A 12,145-nucleotide genomic window follows, 5' to 3' on the forward strand; every position below is an offset into this window, starting at 1 on the left:
AAGGCAGATAAACAGGGAAATATATATATATATATATATATATATATATATATATATATGTGTGTATATATATATGTGTGTATATATATATGTGTGTATATATATATGTGTGTATATATATATGTATATATATATATATGTGTGTATATATATATATATATATATATATATATATATATATATATATATATATATATATATATATATATATATATATATATATGTATATATATATGTATATGTATATATATATATATATATATATATATATATGTGTTTTTATATATATATATATATATATATATATATATATATATATATATATATATATATATATATATATATATATATATATATATATATATATATATATATATATATATATATATATATGTATATATATATATATATGTATATATATATATATATATATATATATATATAAACATATATATACATATATATATGTTTTTATATATATATATATATATATATATATATATATATATATATATATATAGTATATACATTGGGTGAATGTGCAGTAGTAGCAGCAAGCAGGTGAATTCTGTACATTAATATGAATAGACATCTGACTATTTTACAGGATAGACAATATAAACAGATTTAAAATTAAAGGAACTGAAATGTACATTGTGCCTTGGTTTAGAGTGTCTGGAAGAGAGTCCTGTCTCAGTCAATTATAGATGATGTGAGAGGGCGGGTGTGTGTGTTTAGGGCACGGATGGCTTGGGGATAGAAGCTCCTCTTGAGTCTCTCTGTCCTTGCCCGGAAGATGCGGAACCTTCTACCAGATTGCAGAAGTTGGAACAGTTTGTTGCCAGGATGGGACGGGTCCTTCAGTATCTGCGCTGCTCTAGTCCGGCATCTCCTGGTGTAGGTGTCCTGAAGCGGGGGGAGAGCAATCCTGCAGCAGCGTTCTGCTGTACGGATCACTCTCTGGAGAGCTTTTTGGTCCTTCACACAGCTGTTCCCAAACCACGATGTCATGTTCTGTGTGAGGATGCTCTCCACAGCGCCTGTATAGAATAGAATATACGCGGGATTCTTCTCCTAGTTTGTCTCTCTTCTTTGAAACTGTGGCTCTTTTGTTTCTCTTAAGCCAGAAAAATGCAATATTTTGCATCCCTAGACAGTCCTTTGGATGTGGACCTTTAAAAATGTGTCCTTCTCTGGTGTTAATGGATAAAAAGCCCGACTCTGATAAGTGCTTGAGTAAAACCAACAAGCCGAGGCTGTGGGAGGATGTGTGTGAAGCTGTCAGGCGGCCTGGTGCTCTTCTGTTCCTCTCTCTTAAAAATTACTCACTCTGTATCTTTTAAAGAGCACACTGCAGTCAGCGTGGCCTCTCTCCAGAGGACAAAGAGGCGCTGACACCAGATATATGTATATAACTCACTACTGACTACTCTCACCTTTACCAACACTTAAACTAGCCAAGGAAATTTTCGCACATCAGCATCTTCTCCTTTTCATTCTGAACATTCGCCCCCTCTCTGCTGTGGAGAAACAACTGAACGGCCCCTGTTAATCAGCCCTCCTTTCTCACTCTGCTTTCCCAGGACATTTGCCAAGGTTACGGGGATGGGAGGGGAGGAGGGAAAGGAGCTAACACAAAGAGAGAGAGGAACAGAGCAGGGGGTGAGCGACATGCAGAATATATGAGAAACCAGAGATGAGCAAGAGTTGACTGTGAGGTAAGCAGCCGCAGCAGTTTTGAGTTGCTGCGCGTGTGAGGAGGATTTTTGGATCCATCCCATCGCAGGCCAACCTTACATCTTTGGGCAGTGGGACAAGAAATTCCTCTGCTGCTGGACTGCCCAAGGAGTCAGCTGACAGGGTGGAACAAGAAGAAAGGAATGAGGAGGAGGAGGTAGGAAAGGAGGGCCCGCAATGCTCTTGAAGCAGCAGGAAGGGGGCTGGGCTTCTCTGACAATACACACTGTTGAAATGCTAACTTTGACCTGTGTACTGTGTGCTCAAGCTGCAGGGTTTATCAGCAGCCGCTCACAGGAGGACACAACCTGCATGGTGACTTTACTCTAGGCCAGTGATCAGGATGCAGAGCGTACAAGATGAGCGGAGGGATGAGAGGGAAAGAGGAGGAGGAAGAGGTGATGAAGAGATGTTAATCAAGACGAGAGGGGACCCAAAGATTAAGAATGGAGGCGCAGGAGCTGAAGAGGTGGAGGAGTCTCTCATGATGGAGCTGACGAGGCTGGTTCAGAAGGTGGTGAAGGAGAGCAGCTGGTGGGAGAGGAGGGGGGTCGATTGCAGTATCCTGGCAGCAGCGTTCCTCTGTCTGCCACCTGGTGAGGCACAACGTCATAGATGTGATTGCACCTGCATAGATGAGTTATTGTTTTGGAGGGTTTTATCATTTAAGAGACAATTATTTGTGTCAGTTTGTGTTTCTGTAATCGACTCAACCAGAAGCTCAAAGTCTGGGAGGCCTCTCTTACTGCAAACTTAGTAAATAAAAGATGGCCATAGCAGCTGTGATGTCACCGACTGGTTTGTAAAGTTTCACATTAAACCCTCAAATTGGGCAGTTTAGCTATGCTGGAATTTGTTTGTTTGTTTGTTTTAGAGAGCAGAAGTGCTAAGTTTTCATTTTACCTGGTTAGCAAAGTGCGCTCACACAGACAGAGATACAGAGATAGTATTTTAACACACAATTAAAATACTATAAGTTTGCTCACCCAACCTCAAGGGAAGAATTTTTGACTTTCTCTTATGGCTTGCTCTCTGACAATGCAAGGCGTAACATTAGCCGTGTATAGTAATTGTACTGAAAATGCTCCAAAAGGAACCAATAGAACAAACAAAGTAGCTTAGAGGTTCTATTTTTTGACTTTAATGAGAGGGGGTGGAGCCTAGCAGACAGCTAGCAGCTACATTCACCTGTACGGGGATGTAGGCCTGCTACAAACTTAGTGTAAACAAAAACACGTAACTTTTTTATAGATCAGCCTGTAAACATGTTGAACATTTTAACTGTGGGGCGTTTGTGGAGCCGGCCTCAAGTGGACATTACAGGTACTGCAGTTTTGGGGACACTTCTGTGTTGCTTTAACATTTTAGTCCTGGACGTTGCTGCTTGTGTTTTACTTGGTTAACTTTTTTTTGACAACTTCCCTAAACAATGCTGGCTCTGAGGACCAAATCTGGTGTTTTGCAGTCTTCCTGCTTTCAAGTCTGCGATAAACATCGGATAAAGTTTTTGAAGCTTTACCTAAAAATTCATCTGTCATATTTTGACATAAAGAAGGAAAAAACAGACTAGATAAATTTTAATAATAGTGGGAAATGATTCCTCCAAAGTTGGGAGAACAGTGCACCATCATAATAATAAAGTTCAGGTGTTTTGCTTAATTTTGTCTGTTTGAAAGTCATAGTTTTGAAAAGACTGGTCATAAAATAGCAGCAAACAGACGTAAATCACAAAAGTCACAGTGATATCATGATGACTCAATATTTACAACTAAAACTGTCTCATTAGTTAATTTTTATTTTCCAGAAATACACAGCGTAGCGTTTTCTCACCGTCACCCCTCAGTCTGGCTTTGCACATTCATGGAGTCTCATTTTATGTGGGTCACTGGTGGTCAGCTACTGACCTCATTTTGGACTGCTGTCTATTGTGACTCACGTCACTTGATCATTGGATCTGACAGCTTTAAGGTTCAGGCTTGATTCCAGACTCTTAGACGTAGCAGTAATTACCACGGATTAGTTCTGCAGCAGCAGCAGCAGGTCTTTGTAACTGCTTTTTTGTGAGTTTTACCTAAAATATAAATCATGGCCAGTATAATTCATATGTCGAAATGATTCAGAAGTAGATGTAGTTGCAGAATGAGGCGGACGGGTTTTCTGTCACTGTGTAGCACCGAGCTCGTGACTTATCACCTCGAAATAGGCTGCTTTGAAATAGGAGGTGCGTCATATTAGCAGTTTTACTGGGTTAAAAAGGGAATGTGTCACCTAAACTCTGCTGTCAAAGGCAGCCAGAGAAGTATCAGCAGCTACAATGTCTCATGTGTCTAATTAGATGTAATCCATCCATGCTGTTAACATTTGTGACAAAAACAGAACTGACTTTGATTAGTGGATTTAAAGCTTCGTCTCATGTTCATCATCAGCCTGCTTCTACTGTATGCAGACACTAAACTATAGTAAACAGTACACAGTGACAGTGGAAGGAAGCCAGTGTGGTAACAGTGTCCGCCTCCAGACTGTCATCCTTTCACCTGAGCTTCCTGCCCATCATGCTGGCTTCACATTACATAGTTTGACTCATGGTAAATGTAAGCATTTATTCTGATTGCTTTTCATTTCCAGTTCTTGCAAAGGTTTACTCTGATCATGTGACTCATCACTTGAGCCTTGACAGAGCAGGGAATAGTGAGCATGTTCTATTTAAAAAGGGTCTCAGGTGCTCTGCCAGCAAAGAAGGTATAAATTAGAATGTAATCTAACAGGCAGGTATCAAATTTATGTTTTAGTGATTCGACTCTGAGGGAGCTGGATCAGCAAGTGGGGGAATAGGTGGAGAGCAGGCAGGCAGGTGGAGTCCTGGTAAGCAGTTCCTCTGATTGCTGAGGTGGTGCAAAAAGGTAGACAAACAGGGTTCGGATGAAGTTTCCAAGTGAACCACAAAACACAGATTTTACAAAGGCGGCCTGAATGTCACTACGCAGACAGAGATGGTGCTGTGACACCGCCTGTCCTTGATATACTCCTGATGACTTCACTGCAAACAGGTGCAGCAGGGACTCACACCCAGAGGCTCTGCCCCAGGGTGGAAAAACCCAACAAAGCCAGGCCGTCAACCCCACCTGAGAATAATGAAACCCAAACCAGTCATGCTGAACCGTAACAGGCAGCAAGGAAAATTTTAGAATCACAATTTATTATTGGTTACCTGTCCTGCTTTATTCAACAATGAAAACACAAAAGTAAATCTTTAAATAGTCGTCTGATGTCTTCCTGTTCATGGTGGCTATGAGAATGTTTGCTCACTGCAAACACTTATTGGCACTGAGCCTCAGCTGTCTGCTATCAAAGGCTGAAAGAATGTGTGTGAGCGATAACAGTAGATGTATACAGTCAATGCAGCAGTAATGCAGTGTGTGTCCTGCTGCCAGTCTAAGGTTAAAGAGTCAGCATCTTTAGGATCTGTAGCATCTTTATTCCCTGCGTTCTGTCTTGCAGCCTTCCTGCTGCTGGGCTCCTCGAGGCTTCTGGGGTTTTCTGCGGGCGTCCTGCTGATGGGCGTGGCTCACGCTGTCATCACCGTCAAGGGGACACATCTGGCGAGCCATGGGGCGCTGAGCGAGTCGCAGGCCTGGGGAAGGTTCTGGGCCGTCTTTTTCATCGAGGTGAGATGTGCAGAAATAGACTTGAAAGGCTGTCATTAAGTACCTGCGGGCAAAGCTTCTGTATTCTCACACGCAGCTCTGTAGCTGTGTGCTTAGAGCAGCAGTTGGACATTTTGGGACATTTGTTTTTTCCCTGCTGAGGGTCATTATCATGAATATGAAGCTACAGCTGCTGTCTTGTACTGCACCGGGCTCCCAGTATAAGATAATGGATTATTTTAAATTGTGAATCATGCAAATCTACTCTAGTAGAATCTAAGAACAAATACAGTTGTGGGAAATAATGAATTGACAACAACCAAAGATCCATAAAAACATGTTTTTAATTGATTTGCATGTCATCGAACGACGCAAGTATTTGATCTCAGAGCAAAACATGACTTAGTACTTGGTGAAGACACCTTTGTTGATGCTGGTCACCAGGTTTGTGCACATCTCAGGAGGGATTTTAGCCCACTGATGTGGGCTAAATGAAACTGTGTGAATCCCTCTTGGCTGCCGCCTGTCATCTTGAAGCTTCAGCTCCCTCTGCAGATCCCTCTCTACCCTTAGCAGAAAAACAGCCCTAAAGCATAATGTTTCCACCTGATCCAACACATTTCTCATGATCATCCTCAGCCCATGAGCAGCAACTGTTACCTCCTCACCAAGCTTCTTGCTGATGGTCTTGTCGGCCATTGCACCCTTGTCCAGCTCTACAATCTTGTCTGTCTCTCTATTAAACATGAAACTACCATAAGAACTAGAGACTCTTCATCTCTTGATAAGTGAAATTCAGAAGTAGATCAAATAATAATTTCTCTTACTGTATGTAGAGCTAGAAATGAGAAGAAAACATCACCACTTAATTTCTAAGTGATTGTATTATTCCAAGAAACTATGTAACAGTAAATAGTTGCATCATTTTAAATGGATACAGCTCTGAATCACACCCTCCTCATTTGGTGATTTGCTCACAGTTTCATCAGATTAGGATTTCATGACTCTGTTTTTCCAGGACTTTTATGGCTGGATGAGTGTAACGATATACACACTGAGCTGATAGCAGCGCTCTGATTTCACCAGAGCTGCCAAAACCTTCATGTATATGCTGTTCATTCTGAAGAGCCTCTGTGAAATTCATTAAAAAACGCAAATGGTTTTCTTTACACATTTTAAAAACATTGAACATAAATGGTTCACTAATCTTTGCAGCGCGTTGTTTCAGCCTCTGAGTGCCTATGCAGCAGTGTCCCGCCAATATCCTCCCCGTCTGGTGTGTATTTCAGTGCACTCTTCATCTCCACATGGACACAGACCTTGTTTTATTTAGGATTTAGCGGGTTAGCCATCACTGATCGCAGGAAACACCACAGGTGTAATTAAATAAGCAACAGACTGACAAAATATTCCAATTTTTCTTAACAATATTGGAGCACAAATGTCTTGGACCTCCTGTGTTAGGCACACAAAGCATGTTTATTCCTTCAACCCCAAAGGTTACAACCTGCTATAAACAGCAATGTCTGCAAGAGTGAATGAAGCAATGCGCATTATAAGTGATATGATTAAGAAGCTTTAATGACCTTTGGTTGATTATTAATTGCTAAGAATATCCAAATCTCTTCTGACCATTGTCCTTTCCAGCTGTTAGCGGAGCTTGATAATGTTCATTGACTGTTTCATGTGCTCCATCATTGCTGGTTTATTGAACACCTCCACTTGTTCTTCATCCCCTCAGATCTGTGGCTCATTCTCGGCACGAGCCGGGATTCAGGGCCACATTAAGATGCATCACGCTCACACTAATGTCATTGGACTGGGTGACTCCAGCGTGTGGAAGGTGCCCTTCCTACCTCGCATCATCTACCTGTTCATAGCCCCCCTGGCCGTGCCGATCATCACTCCGCTTGTTGCGCTCGGTAAGAGGAGCCAGAGGACCAAAGACGAGCCGTGTTTGCTTCAAGGTTAAATGTGAAACTCAGCATAAAGTTGAGACACTTTTTAAACCTTGTGATCCTCCTCGAGTCTCTGTCTTACTTGTCTGTGTCACTGCAGTGCGAGTTTACTCTCATGCACACTCTCATGGTTTTGCAGCTCAGCTCAAAGGACAATCTTTGGCCCACATCCTTAGGACCATCCTGATGGTAACCCTGGGCCTGTATTCACAGTACTGGCTGCTCATCAATGTCTCCGGGTTCACGTCGCCTTACGGAGCATTGCTGTGTATGCTCGTGTGCAGGGCGATGTTCTCTGTGCCGTATATCCACGTCAACATCTTCCAGGTGAGAACACGGTATCTGTAGCTGAGAATTCAGCCTGCTGACACCTATAAGACACAGTTACAGTGAATTTTGTTTGTGACGTCTTGTATTTCATATTCAGCTCAAAATGATGTCATTTTGTAGCTAAAATATTCAGATAGCTGTGAAGCTCTGATGTATGTAGTTTTAATTGGATTATGTTGGTGTCCAATTAGTTTCCAACTAGTTTTATATAAAATTTTCATGTCTTTGAACAGTGAGAGAGCAGTAAGATGACAGATATTAAAATAAGCGCCAAGCTTTTAATGATCCTCCTTCTGAATATCAAGATCAGTAAAAATGACTCAAAGTGGCTGACTGGGACCATAATCTCATCAAGAAAATGTCTAAGCGATTTCCCCCTGCAGGAAAAAAGTGTATTCCTCATCTGGGTGTCAAGAATGCCCTTGTGACTGCTTTCACAGCATATTGCTGTGCTGATCATTTGAATTGAAGTGACACTCTGCCAGTAATCTCTGTGCCGTAGCTAAACTGTGAGAACAACCTAAAAATGCAGGTTTTCCTTCAAAGTAAAAGTTGTGCCTTTTGAAACGGTTCACTGAGGTGCAGCTTTTACTTTTTCAAGATTTGCCACCACTGGAATACCAGCAATACCACTTCATCCAGCAACAACCAGCCTCCAGGAACTGCTGCCACACAAACGATGACCCTGTCGTGCCCAATATGTAGTAAAACTCTTGAAAAATGTGCGTTTGAGAAACCTCGCTAGTGTCGAATATTGCTGCCTAGTGGTCATTAAAAAGAAAGCACACACGTCTGTTACCCAGGTTTTGTTAATGGCATTTCAGATGTTCCTACTTCCAGTTAGATTCTGGATTTGTAACATAACTGATAGAAGCACTAGATCCAAAATAAAACAAGAATTATGCTTTATTTTAATTTTATTTTTTTAAATAGTGTTTTTAAATGGCCACATCTTAGAGAACTTTAGATGATTATGAATAGATACATGTATCTCATCAGTATCCATTAATCGCCACACCACATACCTTTATACTCTTTGGTCTTGAATTGGGGAAAACATAAGTAATTTATGCACATGTATTCGTCACTTCTCACAGATTTATGTGCTCGGTTCATGTGAAATGATCATAAGGGTGTTTTTTGTAACAGGGTCTTTTGAGGAGCTTGAATGCAGCATTGTGTTCTCAGAGCAGGCAGTGAACTAAAGGGATAAAAAGAAACAATTCATGCATGATTTTCCCAGATGGATGCCTGCAGGTCATTGTGTATTGTTCGGATCAAAGCGTGTGAAGGTGGATTAGAAAACACAGGTTCTTGAAGAGAAGTCAGCAGTGTACCAGTGGAAAGTGTTTGTTCTTGCTGGGGGGTTCGGATCAAAAATCTGTCCTCCCAGCTCTCCTGGGGTTTTGCTGGCCGACGTCCAACACTAACCTCCACCCCACCCCCACCCTGCTGAACTCCATGATCTCTGTCTGACGATAATCTTTGAGACTACACAGAAATTACACTAAACACTTTGTGTTGTAATACAAAGAATCTGAGCTTAATTTAAATATCTTTTAGTGTTCCCTAACCATCACACCCCTGCCAGCAGTCTGAAATGCTGGTAGGGTCGTGTGCATGGATCGACGCTTTGTGTTGTTCGTACCAAATTCGAGCCCTAAATATCGCAGCAGAAATCGAGACTCATGAGACCAGTGTTGGGAAGCTTGTGTGAATTGCAGCTTCAGTTTCCTGTTCTTAGCTGACATGTCTCTGTGCCTAAATTTCAATTCAATTACAATTCCAGGTCTTTTATTACTGACGAAAAAGAACTTTGGATTGACCCGTAGTTAAACAGGTGTACCTATTAACATGGCTGGCAAGAGTACAATAGGCCACATAACTTGTGATGCCAAACTGTTTCTAATTGCAGCATATCGGTCTGCCGATGTTTTCTCCAACTCGTCGACCAAAGAGGATTCACCAGATGACCCACGGAGTCCTGAACCTGCCGCGAAACCCTCTGCTGGACCGGATCTTTGGACACTCGCTAATCAACTGTCACGTGGAGCACCATCTCTTCCCCTTTCTGTCAGACAACATGTGTTTAAAGGTGGGACATCACAGATGAATATATTTACCTGCTTGTTGCAGAACTGTTGGATTCTTCTGCAGAGCAAAGGGCACAAACAAAACGAGAGCACACAGTTTAAAAAGTGACCATCACAGAACTTTGGATAATTATTAAATTGCTAAATGTATTTACGTATTTCCCACTATGGTTACTTTGTTCCTCTTGTGCAGGTGAAACCTGTTGTGTCCAAATACCTGACTGAAAAGCAGCTGCCATATCAGGAGGACACCTACTCGTCCCGCCTGCACCTGTTCTTCCACAAATACCAGGAACTGATGGTGTTTGCCCCACCCATCACAGAGCTGGTGGGGGTGCAGTGACAGAGGGAGGGCGAGCAGAAGAAAAAACCTGTTCGGACTAATGACCTCAGCCGCTCAAAAGCACAAGTATTTCTGCTGCCGCAGTTTGAACCTCTAACACACGGAATAGGACCTGAATCGATGCGCAGTTTCTAATCTTAGGAAATTAACCCCACGTCTTAACGATCATATCAACTGAATGAATATCCTACACCTTTAGAGCTCATTTAACACAAAGAAGAATCAAACACTGGCCTGACTGTAGACACTGGGAGCTGAATTAAACAAAGCTGTGCAGCTGACCTGGGGCCTGCCTCATGAATAAATACAACAAAGTGAGCATTGTGTGAAGAAATTGTAGAGTCCTGCTTTGAAAATCTGAGACAACCCGAGCACTTTGGCTAGAAATAACCCCAAAATAAGAATGTTTCCAAAAGTAAAATAGAGGACAATACTACTTTTGGGAACATCAATGGAGGGGTGACGACCATTTGTGTTTTTAAAAAAAGATGTGACAAGAAATAACATAAAATGTTTAAACTGAGGTTTAATCTGCACCACATTTACTCTAATATTTAGGCTATTTAACCAAGTGTGCAGCTCCTTGCTGTAAAAGAGACCCCAAGGGGAGCAGAAGCAAAAAAAAAGTCATGAAAATACAACCAGTTTAATAAAACCACAAAAAACTGATGACCACGTACTCAGGGTGGAGGTGTGGTCTGATACTGTGGGAAATGTCTTTGTGTGCAACAGGATGACAGAGTCAGAACGAAATCATTGACAGATTACTGCAAACATCTCTTATCTCTTAGTACTTTCACTGGTACACTTCTGTTAGGTGTAAAGGAGACAGGTGTAATTACGTTGCATTTGGGTGCAGTGGCCTCGGACAAATAAATCAAGACTTTTTGTCAAATCTGTAAAGAGCGTTCAGCAGAAACTGTTGAATAAGTTTCTTTTTACCTACAGGACATCAGTGAATTCAACCCAGGCTGTTCAGAAATGGTGCTTAAACCCGTAAAGTTTTGCTCACAGAGCACTTGACCCGACACTGCAGGGAAATCTGAACTTGATAAGCTAACTTAGCCAGGGGAGGAATTCATTCATAATAATCTGCATCATGAGGCAGGCCTCTGATCTCATCCACTGACCGATGGCAGAAGTAATGACAATGATTATTTTTGGTTTTTCGCATCTGTAGCTCCTGGACTTGAGGTCAGGGATGTAATTGTGTGTGTGTGCGTGCGTGCGTGTGCGTGCGTGTGTGTGCGTGTGTTTCACATAATAAATTCTAACATGAAGTTACTGAAATAAAAATCATGCTATTGCTTTTTATTCCTGTAAACGAATGAGCTGCCTGTCACCCCTGCTGTCGCTCTCCTGTTTAACACTTGGGCTGTAAATGGGGTGAAAATGTGACTTAAAAATGGACGAATAAAGGCTTTGTTTCATACTCTGACACAGAGAATACCTTAAGCAACTGTTTGAGACACTTAAAGTGTAGCAGAAGCAATCAGCCAGCCCAATATTCAGTTTTAGTAAACTCTTAAAAAATGTGCATTTATTCAGAGATACTCTGGAACATGTTTTATTTCTGCGCTTTGATTATAAGGTAAGCATTTGCAGGTAACTGAAAAGGATTTTATTCAAAGCAGCGTTCGGGAAAGCCCGGAACTTTATGACTGCTAACAGAGATGTGGGACATCCCAGAGTGCTGCCCCTCAGAAGAGAAGCTGATACATGAGTACACAGAACAACAGAAATCCATTAGTGCAATAAATAAAACATTATCTGTCGAAGAAGGAAAAAGAAAGGAGAAAGAGGGCACACAGCTGTAATAATACAGCCCTGTTAAAAGGCTTATTTATTGTAGCTGAGGCTTCCCCGAGCGACTATAGAGTGCTTTTTTTTATTAGGTAGATACCGAGCTGGTAAAAGGGATCTTAAGATATCCAGATTTCAGAGGTTACTCAAAAGCAAATATACAAAGATGAGTTTGTAGCTGCTTCTTAAAGGCCACCTCAAAATCCATGCATTCTCCAAGTCAGAGTGTGGGGATGC

General features: G+C 41.5%; 1 protein-coding gene and 1 pseudogene across 1 annotated transcript; both read left to right on the forward strand.

Annotated features, from left to right (window-relative positions):
• The window catches only part of LOC146569242 (sodium channel protein type 4 subunit alpha A-like), a 20,923-nt pseudogene extending 18,999 nt beyond the window's left edge, over positions 1-1,924 (forward strand).
• Positions 1,705-10,439, forward strand: LOC146569243 (fatty acid desaturase 6-like). The gene is made up of 7 exons (XM_085285627.1): positions 1,705-1,894; positions 2,006-2,333; positions 5,236-5,402; positions 7,123-7,303; positions 7,479-7,666; positions 9,585-9,764; positions 9,956-10,439. Exons 2-7 carry the CDS (start codon positions 2,081-2,083, stop codon positions 10,103-10,105), a joined length of 1,119 nt encoding a protein of 372 aa, XP_085141753.1. The 5' UTR covers positions 1,705-1,894; positions 2,006-2,080; the 3' UTR covers positions 10,106-10,439.
• Positions 10,440-12,145: the final 1,706 nt, after the last annotated feature.

The sequence above is a fragment of the Mchenga conophoros genome, linkage group LG8 (genome assembly GCF_057382185.1).
Source record: "Mchenga conophoros isolate Kocher_MC1m ecotype Shallow Benthic linkage group LG8, M_conophoros_male_GT1.1, whole genome shotgun sequence".
Lineage (NCBI taxonomy): Eukaryota > Metazoa > Chordata > Actinopteri > Cichliformes > Cichlidae > Mchenga > Mchenga conophoros.

Bases quoted from the DNA above. Each gene is read 5' to 3' on its own strand.
- LOC146569243 (XM_085285627.1), top strand. From the start codon at position 2,081: ATGCAGAGCGTACAAGATGAGCGGAGGGATGAGAGGGAAAGAGGAGGA. The intron at 2,334-5,235 runs GTGAGGCACAAC...TCTGTCTTGCAG, and splicing joins GTTCCTCTGTCTGCCACCTG to CCTTCCTGCTGCTGGGCTCC. The intron at 7,304-7,478 runs GTAAGAGGAGCC...ATGGTTTTGCAG, and splicing joins CACTCCGCTTGTTGCGCTCG to CTCAGCTCAAAGGACAATCT.